The 22,982-nt window shown below is 32.0% G+C and overlaps 1 protein-coding gene across 1 annotated transcript in view; it reads right to left on the bottom strand.

Annotated features, from left to right (window-relative positions):
• Positions 1-22,982, bottom strand: part of PCDH15 (protocadherin related 15) — a 1,088,571-nt gene that overhangs the window by 2,110 nt on the left and 1,063,479 nt on the right. Inside the window, exons 32-35 of the mRNA XM_029245143.1 lie at positions 20,416-20,634; positions 18,231-18,239; positions 17,215-17,367; positions 15,013-15,018 (exon numbers count right to left, since the gene is read on the bottom strand). Of these exons, the coding sequence (XP_029100976.1) occupies positions 15,013-15,018; positions 17,215-17,367; positions 18,231-18,239; positions 20,416-20,634 (387 nt within the window). The remainder of the gene's footprint in view (positions 1-15,012; positions 15,019-17,214; positions 17,368-18,230; positions 18,240-20,415; positions 20,635-22,982) is intronic.

The following is a 22,982-nucleotide window of genomic DNA, read 5'->3' as shown; positions in this document are numbered from 1 at the left end:
GTTACAAAATCATAGAGAAAGAACTACAACCTGATGACCAATGACTTTTGCCATAATGGTACCCTGGAATAACAAGAAAAAGAGTTATTTCAGATTTAAGTTTTAGGAGAGACTAAAGAGAAAGGAATATTTTTCCTTGACTAACTGAAGAATTTAGGGCACCAAACTGGTTCTTTCTGAAAGTATGATAGCTTATTCAAAACATAAATTCTCTAAGTTTATAGTAAAAATCTGCTTCAAATGTGATCTGTAATGGTCTTTATTTTCCTCTACTGTATGTTTAGAAAGCAGTTAACTTATGTGTGTAGAACTGACTTTCGAAATGCTTATTACCGGATTCTAAAGTATGTTTTCTTCTTCGTTTCTCTTGGGCAAATCTTGAGGCTGATTGGTTAGATAAAATATTAAATATCTCATATGAAAGAAATGGTGAATTCAGGAATTGAGCAAATATGTTTGACTTCTATTTCTCATTTAAATAATTTGAATAATTTTATTGCATTTTTCAAGTTGTAGCCAATATCAATATAAACATCAAAACAGAATTCAATATAGAAACATGGTTAAACTTGATTGAAGCTAAAACTAGATACATAACTCATTTTCAAAAATGAAACTGATGAAATGACACTCATAAAAATGCTAGTAATAATAATCATTTAATAACACCATATTATTCATAAAAATATTAAGATACTGGATAAAAAAATCTGAAGATGTACCCATGCTCATAACTGTAATAATCTTGTCCATATTCCTGGCCAGGATCAATTCCAGACTCCATGGATAACTCCTATTATTCAAAAAGAGAAATCGCATTTGAAAATAAATTCTTATCACATTTCAGCTCAATGTCAGATTTCCAGACCTAGTATTCGATGACTCAAAAACACTGCTGTCAAAATAACTTTAATTAAAAATGTTAAACATATTCAAATATATATATATATATATATTTGGCTGTAACTCTTTTACACAAAATTAAGTTATGCTATTAGAACTGAGGAGGGGGAAAGTAAATTTTGTCTAATGGTAAACCTGTTAAAGATAACAGATAAGCATATCATTTGTTCTTAGATAATTTTTAAAACTATCAATAGACAGTTAATATTTCAATCTATTTAACACATTACTAATTACTAAATTATAACATTACCTTTAGCACTGTTTCATCATCCTGGTAACAATTTTCTAGTATCTAGAGCTCTCCCATTCATCAAACGCTATTCTTATGAAAGGATCTGAAAATCATTTATACATTAATAAAAAATGTGCTAATATGTGATATAGCCCAAGGATATTTACATTTTAAAACATACTGCTAATTCTGAATTTAATTTTTTTTAAAGAAATTTGTCAGACAATAGGCCCTTTCAAGGTTTCCAGTTCTAAATTCCAGACAATATTGATTTTTGTCACTCTACACTTATGGAAAGATATTTTTCCTGAGACATACATATAGAACTAGCTTTAAATAACTATTAAATTCAATTTCACTGTATTTTCCTCTTTAACTCCATTTTAACGTTTAAATAAATTGAACTGCCAAGGTTTAACCAAATTAATTTGCAATGAAGTAAGAAAAGGGAAGAAGGAAAACGTATAGGTATACATAGGAAAACCAGTGGATACTTATTTCTAAGATCATCTACTATTCATAAGAACTAATTTTGTTGATCCAGGTATAGTATTAGTTAGGAAAAAAAGTTCTCTGTGGACACTAATATATCATTTAAAAAGTGTGGAAATTCACAGCCTGCATGATGGAAATGGACAATAGAGTTCACTTGTGCTTTGTTTGGCAAATACCATTTTAAAAAAGTGATTAGTTGCCCAAATGCTCATCAGAAAATGCTATTAAAGATCTGAGTTTTGATTTCTCTCAAAAAATAAAAAGATGGCAACACTGGGCTCATATTTTTACATGTCATGAATTTAGTTGGTGGTACTACTCCTTAAAGCAATCATGTTTTCTCCTGGTTACTGCTGTATTCTCAACCAGACTATTTTACATCTACACCCCCAGTCACAATAGGATGCCCCATCTGCTCTTTTTTTTTTTTACATTGAATAAACTCTGTTCATTTACATCACTTCCCTAGATTTTTATACGTTTGCAATTACTCTACTAAATGTACTCTCTGATGCATTTGCGGTTACAAATACTTTGTGAATTAATTGCAAAGGAATCCAGTTTTGATGTTAAAAAGGATTCAGTTTATCCACAAGATTAACTAAAAGTAAATATATGTATATATATAGATAGATAGATAGATCAGCAATGCCATGTTGCGTCAAGGACATGGAGCTCTCATATACTTCTGGAGGGATTATAAATTAGCAAAACCATTTGGGAAATGTTTGGGAATAATACCAAAGTCAAATATATGCATCTCTTTTCACAGAAATTCAATTTAGTTCAGTCTATGTGCCCAACATATATATGTAAAATTGTTCACCAAAATGCATCATTTGTAACAGCCCAAAACTGGAACTGATGCAAAAGTCCATGAGATAAGCACGCTACTACATCACATAGCAGAGATGAATCTCCCCAACAGAATGATGAGCAAAGGAAGTCAGGTACAAAATGAAACATGATTCTATATTATTCTATTTATATAAACTTCAAAAACAGACAAACCAATCTGGGTGTTAGAAGCCAGGTAAAAAGTTTTCAATTGGCAGTAATCACACTTTGGAAAAACCTCATTGGCTACAATATTGCTACTACTGAGCAATAAATGGCTATATTTAGAAGGAACTCATGCCATTTGTGATGACATGAAATGAACCTTGAGGGCATTATGCTAAGTGAGACAAGCCAGACAGAGATACAAATACTGTATGGTATTACTTATATGTGGAATCTGAAAATAAAAAACCAAATTAAAAGCCAAACTCATAGAAACAGAGTAGAAAAGTGGTTGCTGAGTAAATAGGGAGAGGTTAGTGAAAGTGTCCAAATTTTCAGCTATAAGATGAACAAGGTCTGAGCATCTAATATAAAACATGGTGACTACAGTTGGTAACACTGTACTGTATGACTGAAATTTGCTAAAAGGATACAACTTAAATATTCTCACCAAAAAAATAATTAAAAAAAAGATAAATATGTGAGGAAGGATGCGTTAGTCTTTTCACAGTGTATACATATGTCAGATCACCACAATGGACACTTGAATTATCTTACAATTTAATTTGTCATTTATACCTTGATAAAGCTGAAATTAAATATATGTATTAAATATTTATCTTGGGAAAAAAGCTAGGTGAGTGGTTAGGGAAAGGAGAAATAATATCTGAGTGTTAACATGGAGGGGCTACTGGAGCGCTAGTAGGGCATGAACACGCTGTAAAAATTCATTTTGCTGCACTATATGATTTTATGTCTGCAGTTTTATTTCCAATAAAAATGTTTATTATAGGAAAAGGTTTATTGTAGGAAGCCAATTCAGACCAATATGAAATTGGGACAAAGTTAAAGTCTAAATTTGACTTATTCAAATTTTAAAAATACACGTTTTTAAAACGTGTATTTAAAAAATACAAATTTAAAAAATACACGTTTTAAAAACATGTATTTAAAAAATACATGTTTCATATTGGTAGGCTTAGACTTCTGAGGCATCCAAAACCCAACGTAATTATACTGGTTTAAATGAAGCAAATAGGTCTCAGAAGTAATATTTAACTACCTGACCAATGCATGTTTTATCTAATACATAGGGAGACTGAGCAAAGACTGCCAAGTGATTTTGAAGTTGAAACCTAAATGTCCATGAATGGAAGAATGTATAAAGAAAATGTGGTACATAATGGAGTATTATTCAGCCTTCAAAAGAAAAAAAAGAAGGAACTCTTGCCATATGCTACCACATGGATGAACCTTGAGAACACTGTGCTAAGTGAAATAAGCCAGTCACAGAAGGGCAAATGCTGCATGACTTCACTTACATATGGTATCTAAAATAGTCAATCTCAGAGAAGCAGAAAGTAAAATGATGGTTGCCAGGTGATGGGGAGAGGGGGAAATGTGGAGTTGCTATGTAACAGGTCTAAAGTTTGAATTAAGCAAGATGAAAATGTTTAGAGATTGCTGTGTAGCATTCTGCTTACAGCTAACAATACTGTATTGTGAACTTAAAAATCTAAGAAGAAAGATCTCAAGTTATGTGTTCTTACAACAATTAAAAAAAAGGTTTTGAAGTTGAATTCTAATAACTTTTAGCAATAATGAAAAATATTTATGGAAACATAATGCGACTGAGTGGATTTCAGATTTTAAAAGAATCAATTTTCTTTACAGACACGTACTTTTTCTTTTTCTCTGAACAGTAAATGAAACTTAGCTCTTGCTAGCTACAATATATATCTGGCATCAAATGACTTTAAAAAATACAATAGAAGGATAGAGCAACTGGGAAAGAGCCCAGGAAACTCAATCATAGATTTAATCTGTCACTCTGTATTCTGTAGGGAGAGACAGGAGCTAGTAGAAGGGAATACTCTGAAGGGTTGGTCTTGGATACTTATACCACCCAGAAAAAAAGAAAATGGAGGAAGGACTTGGTGACCATTAAGCTCCTTAAGTCAGCCCTAAAAATGAGTGTAATATTGGCCTTTTTTGCTGTTCCACACAGTCCCTGTTGCCATCCACTTAGCAGGTAAATCCTAGAGTTTAGAAAATCATGCTAAGTAGCTTACTAAAAGGTGCTTTTATGGGCAGATCAAATGCTTAATGTTATTTTAAAAATTCATTTTTGCTGACCGCACACACATAGAATCAACCTAGTTTCTTATTGACCAAAGTATAAAAATTTATACTGATGCAAACAAAACAAGAAAAATAACTACCATTTACTGAATTTCTTCCCACTATGTTCCAGTTGCTGAGCAAGGAGCTTATATATGAAATATTACTGCCAACATTCTATAAAAGATGAAATTGATGCTTAGGAGGATACATAGCTTGACTAAGGCCTTGCATCAGGTAACTGGCATTTGGATTTTAACTCTGAGTTATCATATTCAACAGTTTATGGAGAAGTCTCCATGGAAATTTTTGATAAAATGTATAAAGTTGAATATTCCTGTCACTCAACCTCCCGATGATTTGGGGGAGTAAATTCTAACCACAAAATGCCTGTCTTTAGCAAAGTTAAGATTCTGTTGTTTGTTGTTGAGAAATAGGAATAAAGGAATAATTTTTTAAGTGGAGCTTAGAAAATACTAAATTTTCCAAAGTAAGGAGATATTTAAAATTAACTTTAATATATATGTTTTTTATTTAGGAAGTATATATGAATAATAAATAAATAAAAATGATATGCATTTATTATATAATTCCAAATATCTTTTTTTCTTCTTGCAGAAGAAAATGTCATAAGCATCTTAAAATAGATATGTGCCCAAAGGCAGTATTTTGAATCACATTTCAATGATCAAAGTCTGTTTATCACAACCCAATTTCTACCTTTGTTATTTCAGCACAGATGTCAGCGTTCTTTCTTCAGACTTTGCCTAACCTAAATCTGATCTCAAGAACAGTTCTGATGAATCTAGATTCACTAAGATAACTGACAGATCAGGTTCATGACTCGCTTCATTTAATGCTTGCTTGTTTTTAATAGGAACAAAGGTCTTATTTATCTAATTCCCAGAGAGTGAAGCTAAAAATTTGGAATTTCAGTCACCAGAAAACAGCAGAGAGGTGATTTGCTTGCTTATTTATTTGCTTATTTGTTTTAATTTAAAACCACCTCTTCTCTTCCTTGTAAAATTATGCCATACTGGCAGCCACCCACTCTGCCCACATGTTAGATGGGCCTCAGAGTCACATGAAGTATTGTCAAGACTCAGTGAAGGTTGAAAAGAAAAAGAAAATTGATACCTCTGGTTTAAGGAGAGAAGGCCTCAGCAGTTGTTGTTGCTGCCAAAGGAAAGTGAAATAGAAAAAGGTTTAGAAAATAATTAAGGTGGAAAAAGTAGATTATCATTGAAAAGAGAGAAAATAAGGCCACAGCTTAAAACTGGTTACCTTGGGATATGATTTATTATTCATGTGACAGCTACTAACAACATTAAATAATATTTTGACTATTAATGTTAGAACATAATTAATGTGCTTTAATTTCATCATTGTTTTAATTAACATCAAAGCTAATAACCTTAATAAATAAAAATCTATAAATAACTTTTTGGTTTAAGCTTCATAGTACAAAGAGTCATTCATGGTTCTGACGCACTTTAAGTATCACACAATTCTTTTTAGCAAATTTAACCTTGTTTTAAATTGCCCTTTTTTTCTCCCCGGTCATATTATATATAATCATATTATATATACATAATCAGGAAGAAGGGTAGGGCACACAAAATAACGATATGGTTGTAATATATTCATCATTATATTTAAGACATGCTCCCCATTTTTCTTTTTACCAAAATGTGGAATGCTTGAACTCAAGCATTAAGCACGTTTTCAGAAATTCTTTTGTGATTAAAGAAATTGTCCTTCCTCAGTTTTTGCAGAGATCATTTCCCACTGCCCCCCATTTCACCCATATTTTTCAAAAAACACAGTCTCTATTGATCTGTTTCATGATAACTTATACTTTAACCAGATGAAAACAAGATACACAATTTAAATTTTGGCGTCTCAACTCTTGAGGGGAATAGTTATACAACATAAATCTTAAAGTAAGCATTGGGAAAGCGGACAGAGAAGTTCAGGGAGATAATTCTACCAATGAACCAACTGTTTGAAATGGCCAATAGAACAACTATTTGACTGAAGGGATAGATTTTCCATGATACAGATGTTAATGAGTTAGTGCAGTTAAGGTATTAACTTAAAGGGGTAGGAAGTTGAAGTTAGAGATATTCTGATCCAATCTGTTAGCTGTTATAATTATTCCTGAAAATCAGTTTTTCTTAAATGCATTCATTTTGATTTCCAAAAAACCTAGGACGTATGAATTCTAAACTGTTAGCCAATTAAGTCATATGGTTATTTCATTCTCTTAACTGAAGCGCTGTATGCCAAACCATACTAACTTCTCAGTGATTCATTGATAGCACCACTTACAGTATTATTCACCAAATACCATTGGCCAGAATGCCCAGTATCTTCTCTGTGGACTGAGAATCAAATTAACACAAAGAAAAGCCACAGCTTTCTAATAGTCTGACTTGTTTTTAACTCTTCAAAAGCTCAAGCTCAAACATGGTAGGAATGAGCCTTGGACTGATTAAAAAAAAGAAAGTATCTAAATTAGAAACAGTTTCTAGATTAGATTTATAGCCTTAGAAAAATAAATTTGGGGGAATGTCACAATATTGAGAGAGAATAATTCAGGAAAAAATAAATTTATCTTTGAAAAGGTCGGCAGTTGATCTTTATTCACCCATTGAATAATAGACTTAAAACCCCAAAACAAAGAAGCAGCAAATATACAAGAAAATAAATAGCAAAGCATACTTATGTTTTGTTAAATGAAAATACCCTCATTTTGAAAGAATGTAAATCAGTCCTGCCTATAACATAAATATTGTCCTAATAAGCTTATAATGTAACATTAACACCATAAAGCCCTTACCTCTGATGTATAACCTCTCCTGCAAGGCAGAAACGAAGAAATCAGTATTAAACATCTTGGCTTTTCAGATTGAATAGAATTATAGATAAGGGTAACTTAAGAAAATCAGAGAAAAACTGAGAAGGTAAATTTTTCTAAAATGTTGTCTCAGTGAGAAATATATTTTGTGGCAGTATCAAGACAGGAGAATCAAGGTTTCATGCCTGCATTATTAAAAATAATTATCACGCCAGACCCTCATTCCATATGAACACCAAACTACTCACAATCTATTTTATCTCAATGGTGTTTAATAACATACTTTGACTCTGTTATGATCAGTTGTATTAAAAATATTCTACATCATGTCTGTCCTAAACAAGTCGTCTTGATACATGTAAGATACTCATTTGGGGAAAAGATATGCTTCATACATGAAAAACATATTGGTACCGGACAAAAAAAAAATATCTCCATGACTAGAACATATTCTTCCAAATGTTTGTAAGATTTTTCTGTGTCCATTTATTCTAAAAATAATAAATGCAAAATATTAACTGGCCTTTAAAGGTCAATTACATTATTAAACATGAAGTAAAAAAGTTTTTAGAGATATAATAGCTAAACATTCAATATTACCTAAAGATTTATAAAGTTAAATGGACAAGTAAGTGAAGCAGTTGACTGTACTTGAGAGGGAAAAAAGCATGGAATTTTTTCAATGTTGAATGTCATTAATTATGAAGATTTTTCATTTATTATTCATTAAACACTTGACCTAAAGTATAAAACTGGTGCTGTTGACTATGCTATATGAAATTAATAAACAACTGCAATGAAGATTTATTTTGAAGACTTTCTAAAGTTCAGCAAAACAATCTGTAGAAAATTTATTTAAAATATTTCAAGGACTTTGAAAAATAAGTCTGCTTATTTGAATGCATCTTAAGTGCTTAAGGCATTGTTGATTGAAATGGCTGGAAATAATGGTAATATAATGCTTATACATATATATTGCTATCAGCAATTTATACAATAGTCCTCCCTTATCTGTGGTATCTCTATTTGCTACCTGCAATCAACCATGGTCCAAAAACATTAAGTGGAAAGTTCTGGAAATAAAAAATTTGTAAGTCTTAAATTGCACTCCAATCTGAGTAGCATTATGAAACCTCACACCATCCTTTTCTGTCCCTCCCAGGATATGAGTAGGCCCTTTTTCCAGTATATCCATGCTGTATACACTACCCACCCACTAGTATAGGACAGAAAAGTATATATAGGGTTTGGTACTATCCGAGGTTTCAGGCATCCACTGGGGGTGTTGCAGGGTGCTTATATTATATGGTTCTGCCAACAGAGGAATGATAATCCTAAAGCATTTACAAGTTTAGACATTTTCAGCTTTTACTCAATTTGTATCTTTTAGAGATATGTAGAGTTGAGAGCTCATACTTAGGTTTTAATAATGACTACTGAGTCACATATGTAATATAAAATATCCAATAAAACCTATATTTTATTTTCTAGGATATTTAACTTGCTTCTTTTCATTAGCAATATTTTCCATAACGTACGAACTAAAATATCAATAGATGAACTATACTTTTTTGTTGAACTATACTTTTTGAACCTTTTTGTTGCTTTTTATTTGGTTATTTTTATTGTTTGTCTTAGCTCAAAGGCAAAAAGTAACTCAGAAAAGGTAAACAGCAGAATCAATATGTGTAGTTATCTGTCTGCTTTCAATTAACATGACTTCCTATTGATCCTTATAAAGCCATTCATATGATATTGATACATCTTGTTATGTAGTTTATATCCAATGTGTAGTTTTTCATTTTACATCATTTGTATGTATTACTGTTTACTTTTAACAATAAAGATAATGTATGGTAACCTGTTTATGTCTTTTAATAAGGTACTAATAATTTCTTGTGTACTAACTGGGTCATAATAAATGCAGAATGAAAAAAAGGCATTCTTTTCTTAGAGGTTGGTTGTCAGGTTATGGGGGCTTAGGAGCTGTGGAGAGAAATAATATTTTGGCTTGTATACTCAAAGGATATTTTTAGGTCTCATGTAGAAGATGTTCCAGTTGACTTTTATGATGAAGGGAATCTCTAAATATAATGTGTCAGTAAAAGACTAGATTAAACATAAAACATGGCAATGGACGTTTCGTTTGAAAAGTGTAAGATGCAAGAGGGAGGGGGTATGGGAATATATGTATACGTGTAGTTGATTCACTTTGTTATAAAACAGAAACTAACACACCATTGTAAAGCAATTATACTCCAATAAAGATTTTTTTTTAAAAAAAGGAAAGAAAAAAGAGTTCCCAGTCAAAGAAAGATACTAATAAAATTTTTAAATTATAAAAATAATATAAAAAGGACAAAGTAACAATTTAATAAGGCTATACATACCTACATAAAATTGTTATTTGGATTTCTTATATTTCTTTGGTAATTAGAGATTTCATTATCAGAGAATTCTAAGGAATTATCAAGAAATTTCTTTCACATTTCCAAGAGGTTGATACAAAATAGCATAAACACACACACACACACACACACACTTGCACATTAAACGCTTACACAGTTGTCAATAATACCTTTTCAGAGTCCGCCAAATAGCACAAGTTCTCATGCATATGACCAGCTGCCAACAAAAACTCCAACTGAAGTTTTTCAGTGAAAGAGAGAAAAAAATCATGTTCAAGAACCCCAGGAAAAAAAAATTACTCTTGATTTGGATGAAAAGAATCTGAAGTAGAGGAACTAATGAAAATAATTAACTTTACATTTTTTATTTGGTATTGTTAATTGGGGATGCCAGATCAAATTCTTGAAGAAATGTCACATAATATGAGTCAAACAAAACGAATGAAATGATGCATTCATTGTAGGGCTCTGAATCTATATTAATATACTTACAATGGCAATTATCAAGCAAGACTTTCCCTATATTTTAGAATTGTGTTTTTCTCTGTGCAGACTTATATCTTCTAAAATATTAAAGCTGAAGAGTATAATAAACAATTACACTTGTATTCAAAGTGGGGATTTCCAGTAAATAAAATTTATTCCATGTGTGAGATGGAAAAAACAAAGTAATTACTCGATGGTCCAGTGTAGCTTTCATTAGGACAGAAAGATGGTACTTAGCTTAGCTGATGCCTTTAAGAATTTAACAAGTTTAGCTCTAAGATGTAAGAACAACTACAACTACCGAAATTTCTACCTAGAGTATAATTTTTTATTTTCTTTGCCTAAACCAAAGAGGAAAGACATATATAAAACTGGTGACAGTTCACCAGATATATTCCGCTTGATTTCTATTTGAAATTTTTATATTTCATTTACATGCTATAGGCTAAATTTGGATGATTTATCCATAGCAATTAAAAGTAACTAGGAATAAAACTGATAATGCATTTTTCTAAATTTTAATACATAATAAGCACATTTTATACTATTGATAAACTTAATGGAAATATAATTTTCAACAATGAAATAATAACTAAATTCACACTAGATAAAACTTTGTAGGCATTTACTTAACCTTTTGCTGAAACGGATGAGAATTTATTTATTAAACTGGAGATAAATATTATTTTTGAAGGAGAATCTTATAAAATTATAATTAAGGAGATGATATAATAATGTGAACAAGCAAAACTAAAGAGCACTTTAAACATTTGTGGGAACAATGAAATGTCTTACAGAAGTCAGCAACTCAAGATTTATTTCCATTATAGAGAAGGGAAGAGAAAGCACAATGAGAAATAAATAGAATAAAACAGCCATTGAAAAAAGTAAAAGATTTATCAAATGTATAAGCATACTAGGAAGATAAAAGCAAGAGTAAAGGGTGTTCTTATAAGAAAACAGATGCCTACATCTTATAGCACCTGAGATTTATTTTGGAATACCATAATGTCTGTCATCTCCTACATTTCTAGATACATAACATTTTACTTTGGTAGTATTTCTTCTTACCAAACACATAGGCTTCAAGGCAATAACAAAACATATGATATCATTTTTTAGCTTACTTGTAACAGTCTGCTGTTTTCCTGGAACACTCATATAAAACTATGATCAAAAAGCAAATGTAAAACTTAACATGATAAACAAGCAAGCCATTGATTTAAGTTGGATATCTAACTTTCATGCCCACATATGCCCATTGAAAAATAGATTGAAATTACTTACTTTTTAAATAAATGTAGACAAATAATACTACTTTGTAGTTAAGAAAATTAAGGTACATCTATAATATGAGTTAGTAATGGTGAGATTAATAATCTTTTAAATTAAAAATGAGGAAAAAACAGCATTGCATTGAGTTTCAAGTAAAAGAATGGAATCTTCTTTAATGTTCAAATTTGCCTCCACTTGAAGCTTATGGTCAACAAAAGAGTTGTCCATTTAAAACCAGAAAAGCAACATTACAGTGAAGTAGACTGACTGTGAGTTTGTGTTTCAATTCCCTCAACAATATTGTGCAAATTCTCCTGGTTTTGTTCAGATGTCATTTCCATATTTGTTGTCTCTGAAAGGCAACTCATTTGAAGTTTTAAGAGGTGTGCTGGTGGATTATTGTTTTCTATTTGACTGTACATGTTAGCTACTGACTTTTCAAGTTCTGCTAAGTTTTTTATATGCTTGAGGATGCCTTTTGGTTCCCTTTGAGGATTTGCATTACACACTGTTGTTGATGTTGACAGCTGTATTGCAGTGGACTTCATTTCCTTGGCTGGTGTCACATTGACAGTGTGTTTAATAGCTGGTGTAAACACACACTTCGTGGATGGAGCTGAAGTTGAAGGAGGCAGTGAAGAAGGAAGAGGAGGAGATGGTGGAAGAAGAGAGGAAAGTGAAGGTGGAGGAGAAGTAGAGGGAGGAGGAGGGGGAACAGATAGTGGAAGAAGTGGAGGAGGAGGACAAAGCGGAGGATTAGAAGGAGGGGAAGGAGGAAGACTGGAAAGAGCAAAAGGAGTAAGGATAAGAGGCACAGGAGGAGGAGGAGAGATTTTTAGTGGATGGGGAAGGTTTTTGGAAATGTCCCTTTTGGCTTCAAAAGTCATCATACAAGTGGGTGTCTCTCTGCTAAGGAGTGCAGAATTTAAAATGCAAGGCATTGACGGAGAAAGTTCCAAGGAACAGTCAGCAGGAGAAGCAACATTAGGTTCTGATTTGAGTTCCACAGGTCTTGAAACGGTTAGCAAAGTGGAGAATGAGGGGTGAGACCAAGGAGAGGAAAGTGAAGAGTCTGAAGACAGAGATTGCAACTGTTCTGTTCCTTGTATAATCAGTGATTCACTTTGCCTTATTTCCTCTTTTTCTGTTACATTTGTGTCTTCAGCTGTAAGCAAGGGACTATTGTTACCTCTTTTGTTTGGATTGGTTCCAGTACTTTCATTTTCAGCTTCTTGCCTGTTGCTTTGCCTTTGCGTTAGATCTATGGTTTCTGACCTATTGGGAAGTTCCCACATTGGTCTCCTAGGTAAGCAGACTGGCCGATTCCACATCCTCTGAATCTTTTCTCTTGGTCCCCTCAGAAACTCATTCTTGGCTTGCGTTTTGGATAAAAATGACTCTACAAAATCTGTTCTTAGTAAAAAGTCTGAATGTGTTGGTCTTTGATCTGTATATTCCTTGTAAATGGTACTGTGGGTATATAAGTCATCATCATCAGACATCAATGTGAATTCTCTTGCAGACTTGGGCCAGCTGTTCTTAACAGATCCATCTACATGAGTCTGCTTGTGAGCCTCAACAGTACTGGAAGAAAAGTGCTGATGTTTCCTGTCTTCTGAGACTGATTTATTTTCCCTGCTTTGTTGGAAATGGTAGAGAAGGAAAAGACTTGAAAGAAAAGAAGATAATGAAATGTAAGGAAACAAGTTGTGACATAGCTTTTATGAGAAAGATGTTTTTATGGTTCTCATTACTACTTCAAAATATAAAAGGCCAAATAACACTAATCTACTAAAGCAAGCCATTACTTTGATGTTTCTGTTCTCAAAAAAGGGCAGGAAAAGCTAGAGAGCTGTGAGCAGCATGAGAAATTTTCATTTTTTAAAAAATGTGTCAATCTGCACACTGATTTTTTTTTCTTTTTTTAGTTTCCATGTAAAGCTTCCATGACCACACATTATAGTTCTCTCATGTATAAATCACAGTTCTCCAAACTGCAGACCAGCATGTTGGCTAGTGGTTTCATACCCTTTGCCTTGTTTAAGGATGCTCAGAACTGACTGTTTTGAGGAAAGGATCCTTAGCTGTATCTGATTCAGTACCTGTCCATTATCTCTCATTTTGGTAATTCTGTCCTGGAGCTAAAAGTACTCTCCTATTTGACATAAAGCTTGCAAGAGGATACAGAAAGAGCCCCTCAATTTTATGCTTAATAGTTTAAAAACACTATAAATATTACAAATAAGAAGAGGGGCTTCTGGTGTTTCTTTTGAACATGATATGGATCAAATTTCAATCAAGACTCACTTTAATGAAAAGATATACTAACACAACATAGTTTTGATATCACTGAAAGATTTGCTCAGACATGGTCATTGAGTCATAGTGGCTATGCATCATAGATAAAATTGGATAAGTCAAAGGACACAAATAAGTGTCTCTAATGAAAGCATTGGGACGCTTTCCTCAGAAAGACTGGGGACTTGTGGTTTTAAATAGTTTGTCATTAGACTTTGCTCTCAAGCTCAGAGTAACAGATTTATTTTCGTTATTTAATATTTACCAACATAGTATAAATGAAATAAAAGGGAAATTTTTTGAAAAAAAATTAAAAGCCACATTGACACAAAGCCACATCCTAATAAAAATTAGGATGAGAGGTGAGACAATAAAATGATATATAAAGCCAAAGTTATTAGTGGCATTTGGCAAAAATACAAACTGGAAGAGAGAATTCTTAGAGGTGGTCAGGACCTCCTGAATAATTCAAAAAGTGGAGACAACTTGGATTAAACAAACAAACAGCAATCACTTTTAAAACATTAAAAAGTAGTTTTTAAAAATCAGGGTTGACATTATATAGCAGTTGTTTCTGTGTAGATCTGTTCTTGGTTTTCTTTTTCTTGGAAAGAACTGTCTGTACAATGATACCACATCATTTTTGATGGAAAGATATCCATAAATATTTTTAACAAATTAAAAAATAAGGAGAGTTTTGAAACTCCTTTTGCTAGGCATAGGTACTATCTGTGGAAACACTTGTTTAAACTCATGCAATTTCAAGATATCAAGAGGGAATGAGGTATAGAAGATATAACTTTCTTTTTAAAAGTAAATGTACAGTTAAAGATGAAGATTACTGTATAGTCTAAAACAGCACTTAATCTATTCTATTGCATCTTTTTTTTTTCTAATACCCTTGTATTAGAATGATATTATTTACTTACTTATGCCTATGTATCCACAGGTGAGAAAGAGAAAACATGTGATAGAAAAAAAAAAGTTTTGACTATAGTTAAATTGAGATGATTATGAAAATATTAACAGGAACTTGCTTTAAACACTTAATATTCATATCCAAAAAAGAAAATGCATGTATCTTATATTTTCTTTGTATTTATTCATATGAATAATTTTAATAATGCTTTAGATAAACTCATACGGCATTTACTTGGTTGTCTTATCACAAAAAATTACACCTAGCTATCTATCTCCTATACACAGGTAAAATTCACCTCTATCAAACGTGGATGACTTCAACTCTAAAACAGAAATTTTAAATGAGATTCTAAGAATTGCTTCTATGTCCTAAGTGAAAAGTTACTCCACACTGATTTATAAAGAAGACATAAGTATTCTTTGAAGGAATATAGAAGTACTATGATGACTCTTACAGAGTAATTGTTGAATCTACCTGAAGTTGTTAATTATTTTGTGAAGGCTTTTTTTTTTTTCAAAATGACCTTTAATTTTTTAAAGAAAATATTTGATAATAATTCATTTGGAGATAGCTTATTTTCTAGTAATTTATGCTTAGAATCCTTGAAAAGGTTTTTGAATAGATAATTTAAACATCTGTCAAATAAATGTGTAGAACTTGACACTTCAATAAATACATATTAGAATTGCAAAATCCTCTACTATCTACCACAATTTTCCACATAAAAATAATCCCTAAGTGTTGCTATTTGAAAATTATCATCATCAAATATATGATTCCAGGTGATGTCATAGTATACATATATTAATATATATCCCTCACTAATTTCAAATAAAACACATTCCACTTTCCACATAAATCTTTTTTTAGTTCACACACGTTTTGCTAATTGTGGTCAACACAAAGAGAATCAAATCTTATTGGCTCAATTCCTACATTCACCAATAATTCAAAAAGAGACCATCATTTTCAACTTATAAAAAAATGAAAAAAAATATTTAAAGCATGAATCCTATATTATATTATTACTCTAGAAGTAGCATGCCAGGCATTAAGTTCTTTTAAATTCAATTTTAGCATTAAAATATATATTAAAATCAGTTTTAACATTTTAAAAACTATTTTCAATATAACCTTGTATAATAGTATTAATACAGCTATAATATGATATATACGTTTAAAAACAGTTTTCCCATTAAAAGGTAAATTTCATAATTTTTGAGGCTTGCTTTATTCCTACTAGTAAATACTACAAATATAACACAGGAGAATGTGTCTTAGCCCCTCATTCCACCAAATTCCAGTTAATAAAATTTTCCTGGATTTAATTTAATCATATTCAAAATTGTATAATATCCTTGGTTGTTCTGCATTTCATGTTGATACAGTTACTCTTGAATTTTTAAAAAATATAGACAAGTTAAACATCTCCAAAAGAAATAAGGGTTTGAGGGTAGCATCGTTATAGAAACTATGAAGTCTTTTAGCAATAATTTAAAAGACTTTTTCAAAAATGATGATTTAATATTGCTTATAGAGTCCAAATAGTGCAAGAGAAATATTAAGTTATATATGAGAGTATATACAAGAGTTATAAATATTAAGTTATATATAACAAGACAGCAGTCTCATTAGAGAGGAATATGATGAAAAGAATATTCCTAAGTGGTTAGATATTTAATATAAATTCTTTATTTTCATTCAGATTTTAATTATTCTATTGTATAACATCTTAAAGTAGTATCTTAGAAAAGTCTATTATTTTAGACCACAGAATTGTTTTTTTCTTACCAAATAGGAGTTGGCTTTTGATACCAAATCAGGAATTACTATTTTACGATTGTGCTTTATTTTCCTCATTTTTTATGAGAAAATATATCTTCAGAATTAATTTTTAATTTGGGGGAAAATGCCTGATTCTGAAGGTTTAGAAATTAAATATGATACTCAAGCTATTCATCTGCAAATGTCTCCTCAAATTGAATACTTCTTTCCTGTTACTCAGTTTTTTTTAATGATCTTTTGTTTGTTTCTTGGTTATTACTTTTCAATTTAACTTTTCTTAGGTTCTCATCTTAACAATTTTCTGTTTGAAATAATGTAATAAAGCAGGCCGTAAGCGGTACTTCCACATCAAGTTGAAATTAAATACTCACCACACAGCATCCATCAAAACCCACTTCTAAAAGCCCCTGAAAGGTCTACTTACATCGTGCTGTCCCCCACTTCTTCATAGAGATGCGCCCCTGGAGGCGGCGGGGGCGGCGGGGGCGCGGCCACTGGTGCAGGGGCAGGCGCTGCAGGTTTCGCTGCAGGTAGGGTGGATTGGAGTCGGGCTGTCTTGGTGCACTCAGCTTGGCGCCTTCGGTAAAGTAAGGATGTTTTGTAAAACTCATTTTAGAAATCATATACTTATCAATAGGCTACCTTTCAATAATAAAGTCCAGTTATCAGAGGAACTCAAACATTTTTACACAAATATTTGAACTTATTAACTGATAAAATTACAAAAGCATCCCCACAGAGTATCTTTTATGTATAACCCCTTCTCCTTAGTTCTTTAAAATATTTACAGCTTGAAAAACAGGTAGAATTCAGTAGAAAAATTTGCAAATTAAGTTAAATGATAACATTAAAGGGAGAAGGCAAAATATTTATAAAAAATGTGACTGATAATTGGTAGTTGTTTAATGGATCTCTTTCATAACGTGAGGCATATGGAAGATACATAATTTTCCTTCCATCTATTTAAAGAAAAGTTATTTAAAAATGATTTGAAACATTTTTGACATTAGTTTACAGGGGCTATGTAGATGTACACATTTAGGAGGGAGATTTGGTTAGCTTTTATTTCCTTTGAATTCCTAGGAATGCCTGTGATTCTTGCATTGGAGGTAAGCTGCTCTTTTTTGACTTTCTTGAATCCTGATTGTTAACTCTTGCCTCAAAATCAAGATCCCAAAGGGTGGATGGAGGCTATAAGGGCAAACTGTCTTTTTCACATTTCTTTCACTTGTATCCAATTGTCTAAAACTAGCTCAATTCTATATATACAAAACCACAAAGGAATTTGAACTAAAAAGTAGCTCAAATACAAAATACAAATACAAAATAGACAAATAATACATGGTTCAGGGCAGGCTGCCTACCTTATCAGCGTTATCTCTTTTTTTTTCTTTTTATATCACATAAAATCATATGCAAAATATTGGTAATTATACTTACACTTTAAACCTGTTTGGGAAGCAATGAATAAAAAAAAGAGAAAGCTACATGAGAAGTACTGCATTCATAATATTTTAACATTTGATTTAATCTAAATTATGAATAATTTACTGGTTAAACTCATAATGACACAGACTTAATGACATAGTAGGGGAACTATGTATTTCAATTCAAAAAGTGAAAATGGTGACCACTGTCACAGTCCTACAAGATGTTAAAACATTCATTGCAGGAAAACAAAGAAATTAACAATGGAATAAAAAAACTGGATTAAAACATGCATATGTGAATTTCAACACTGATAGAGAAATGGAATATTAAAGATGATATGATCTTTATAATTAGCTTTTTGGTTTACTACACTTGAACAATATTAAAAGAATGGAGTCAAGCAGCAATCCCTGATTATACTCTTGGCCTCACTTTGAAGCTGAAGCTAGAATTGGAAGGTGCCACTCCTGGGTAATGAATTTATGACACTTTTTTTCACATGTGCCTCCTAGTTTTCCATGCATAGCAAATTTCAAAGACACATCTTAGTATTAAAGAATAACCATTCATTCTAATCTATTTATAAGCAGAATACCAATGTACAAAAGTTAGGTTTTAAAATATTAGAATTTTACTTTGAAACATGTTTACTTCTGTTACTCTATAAAAAAGAGTTACCAAAATTCATTCATAGAGTGTTAGGCTGATTACTGAACTAAAAAGATTAAATAATGCAACTTTACAATGTTTAAATATTAAGCATCTTAATTTTTTGTTAAAATTCGGACCATTTAACATAACATCCAGGGTGCTTCAGTTTTGATCACTGCATTGTCTGCCAAATATATGAAGTTTTCTCACTGATTTTAATGCTAGCAGGATATAATAAAGCTCCTTTGAGAAATATTTGAATGAAAAAGAAAAACTGTAATACAGACTAAATTTAACATGAAAATTAATATTGGATTGATAGCTTAATCTAAAAATTTGTTATTAAGTTTGTGCATAGGCTTTAGATTTGGCATATCAACTGAATTATTAACACACGTTGAACTCCAATATATCAACCTAAATGTTATATTTGCAACTTCACATTAGTTTTGTGAAGGAAAATATTCCTATAGTATCTTCATGCAGAGGGTACTTTTTAACTTTCAGGTTGGAATTACCTTATCTTATTTAATTCAATAGAAAATTCTCAGTGTTACACAACAAAGATAACAGTTTAAGAATATATAAGGACTTTTTCAGTCCTTTCCCTGTATTTTAAATGGTGAGTAGCTATTCTACCATTATTTCTTACTGTATGTTATGTCAAGTAATTTATATGACTTATGATTCCTGTCTGTCATTTACTTTCATTTTGTGGCACCTTCAGGGTTACCTCTCTTCTTAACCTATTCCACAATTTTTTCACCAATCATCAATAGGGATATACTTAAAGTATAGCCCTGTATCACAAAGGGTCCTCATTCCTAGTGTCAAATAAAGAGTAGCTCGCTAGACTATTTTAAACATAGATGTTTAAATTAGGAAAAATTTACTTGACTACTTTGAAGAGCCTAAACAAGAAAAATATAGATATTTTAAATGGATGTATTTGCCTGTAGGAACCAGAGAAATGTAAGGCCTCTACAGCCAAAATATACTGTTAGATGTTACAGTATAGGCTCTAGCAAGGCTAGCCAGGAAAGAAGAAACCATATGGAAAATTACATATTGTGTGCTACGATTTTTAAATGATTTTTTCAGACATTGTAATCATCTCCATAGAGGTAAATTTAACAATACGGATAAAAACCTAGCATGACAATGTATTTAGGTTACAGACCTTCCTTTGGAACTGGGTTATCTCTATATGACATTTCACTGCCTTTGCCCCAGGATACCTCGTACCTTTCCTGCAAGGTTCTTAACCTGATGAAGAGCATAAACAAAGCTACAGGAGGTAACCTAATATTCCTAGCAGATAAGAATATTTAAGAGCACAGGAACACTGAGCAATCTGTGACAAATGTTTTGAAAGTTTGTATTGTTTTCCCTTAAAGGAAGGTCATTTGGTACAAGAAAAATACAGCACTCCCAAAATGGCTGCAGCCTTAATATTTTACAGCTACAAAGCCATTTTAGCAGAGATAGTTTTTTGATAATGTCTTCTTGAGGGTATCCATGTTCAGCATGTATGAACACTTACTGTCTGTAGCTGACCAAAACCACCAAGATGGCAGGAATGCAGCAGAGGATGATGATGAAGGCCAGAGCCAGCAGGGCCCCTTCTGTGTAGCCTAGACTTTCTCCTCGCTTCTTAATGCTGGTTACTGCCTCTGGAGTCCGGATCTCCAGAATGCGTCCTCCTTCCCCGTAATACGGCTGAAAGTCTTTATTGATATCGAGGAGTTTGCCATCTAAAAATCTTTATTGTTAAACAGTAAAAGCAATGATGTTAACAGAGAAAGGCTTTTATTTATTTATTAATTTATTTATTTTTTTGCCGTATGCGGACCTCTCACCGCCGCGGCCTCTCCCATCGTGGAGCACAGGCTCCGGACGTGCAGGCCCAGCGGCCATGGCGCACGGGCCCAGCTGCTCCGCGGCACGTGGGATCCTCCCGGACCGGGGCACGAACCCGCATCCCCTGCATCGGCAGGCAGACTCCCAACCACTGCACCAGCAGGGGAGCCTGAAAGGCTTTTTTTTAAACAAAATATTTTTTGTGATACCTTTTAATATTTTCTTTAATTATAACAAGCTGAGTCAGAAGTCTTATTATGAATAAGAAAAGCATATATAAAAAGCAAGACCAATAAAGAAGAGTAACGCCTCTATATTCATATATCAAAGATACTAATAACAATGACCCTTACTTAATACACTTACAGACTGGGGGAAAATAATTACCAATGTCATTGAAATTTATATCACTATGTTGAGATTATTTACTTTAAGTTATTCAGGTGGAATAAAATATAATATTCTAAATTATTTAGTATAGTTTAAAAATATATTCTTGCATTATATATCCTTCAGTTCTCAAAGTAGTCCTGTAAAACAGAACCTTAATACTGACTTCCTGCAGACCACAAAGCTACACAGTTAGGGAAACAAATCTGAGATACCAACCCAAGCCTTCATAGTGTATATTTGTGTTTCAACACACCACCTTAAATACTGACACTCTCAAATCTCAAACCAAAATACCTTTATGGGCTAGGAGTGAACAAATTAAAAAGTTTTTTCTTCCTGGAAAGAGAAAACTAAATAAATGATGCAGGTAGTAAATCGGTGTAGTCAGGATGACAGGAATTGGTGGTCAATTTAATCTAGTAGTTCTTGCAAACCCTTTCTCTAAATAATGCAGTTCCAACTATGAGCATTGTGTTGGGGAGGAGAATTAAGGAATAATTGTTACTTAATTCTATTAGACTGAACAATTTTTTTACATATTTTATGCTGTAATTAGCAGGCATTTTTTTTTCAAAATTCCCCAGAAACACTTAAATGATCCTTTACAAATCCTATAATATTGAAGCAACAATTATGTTCTTAAAACTACAAAGCCGCAATATGTCTTAGGTATTTTTTTTAAGACTTTTATCTATAAAGGTGAAATGTCTTGCTATAGAAAATTGAAAAACACAAAATAGTTCAAAAGGCAAAATTACTCAAATGCCCACAATGCAAAGATTACTACTGCTAATATTTTGGTGTACTCAAGTCTAATCTTTTTTTTTTTGCTATTAATAAACATTTTTATATACTTGTAACTACACAGCATACACAAAGTGAAAATATTTTAGAAATACATGTCTTAATATAAAATACCATACTTATGCTGAAGATGTGGAAAATACAAAGAAATGTGAAAGAAAAGATTTAAATGGCCCAAAATTTCACCATCAAATGGTAACCAAAGAATGCTATGCTTGTGCATTTTACAGGCTATTTCATCCCTTTGAATACTTTTTATTCTAATTTTCCAAGTGATCATGCTGACTTTAAATCTAGTTAAACACACTGTTCATAGCTTCCATACAGAAAAAAACAAAGAGATGCTTGATATCAGATATGAATTCCACTGGATAGTTTATTAATCTTCCAATTTAGGAAACCTAATGGCTCAAGTAACTCAATTTTAGTTTTAAAGCTACACAGTTTTTCATTTAAGTTTTCATGCTATAACTTAAGGCAGTTAGGATGCTTTCCTTGTTTTTTTTTTTTTTACGAATATGCTTTTGTAGATGAAAATATACTTTTTATATCAATTTTTCCAGGCCATTTTCAGATACATTAAGAAGTATAATAAAGTTTTACCCATTGTTCTAAGTTCTAGATTGGAATAGAATTGTAAAACACTTTGTTTGAATTGTTTATCAGATAAAGTAAGAAATTCCAAATGAAGTACAGATAAGAGTTATGTCGCAAGAACTGTATCATTAGAAACTGGGAAGGATCAGAAGCAGAGGAAGATCATTAATTGCAGGGAAAATTTATTCCTATCATGTGGATCCACGGATCACAATTCTATTGGATTCCTACTGGATTCTATTTGATATCCAAACCACCTAAAGGAAGATTTATTAGTCTTTTTACGCTACAATAACTCCATTATTTAGATCTTCATTTTGTTTTATTTCTCAATTTCGGTAATCGTAAGTAATTGTTTACTAGAAGAGTTGATAGCTTTTGAATCCATAACTGATCTAGAATATCTTTCTTTTTTGCTGTATATATGCAAAACAACTTGCCTAGGCCAAGATTCTT

The sequence above is a fragment of the Monodon monoceros genome, unplaced genomic scaffold (assembly GCF_005190385.1).
Source record: "Monodon monoceros isolate NGI ecotype Baffin Bay Population unplaced genomic scaffold, NGI_Narwhal_1 Super_Scaffold_4, whole genome shotgun sequence".
NCBI classification, from domain to species: domain Eukaryota; kingdom Metazoa; phylum Chordata; class Mammalia; order Artiodactyla; family Monodontidae; genus Monodon; species Monodon monoceros.
This window is presented reverse-complemented; position numbering and strand designations above follow the sequence as displayed.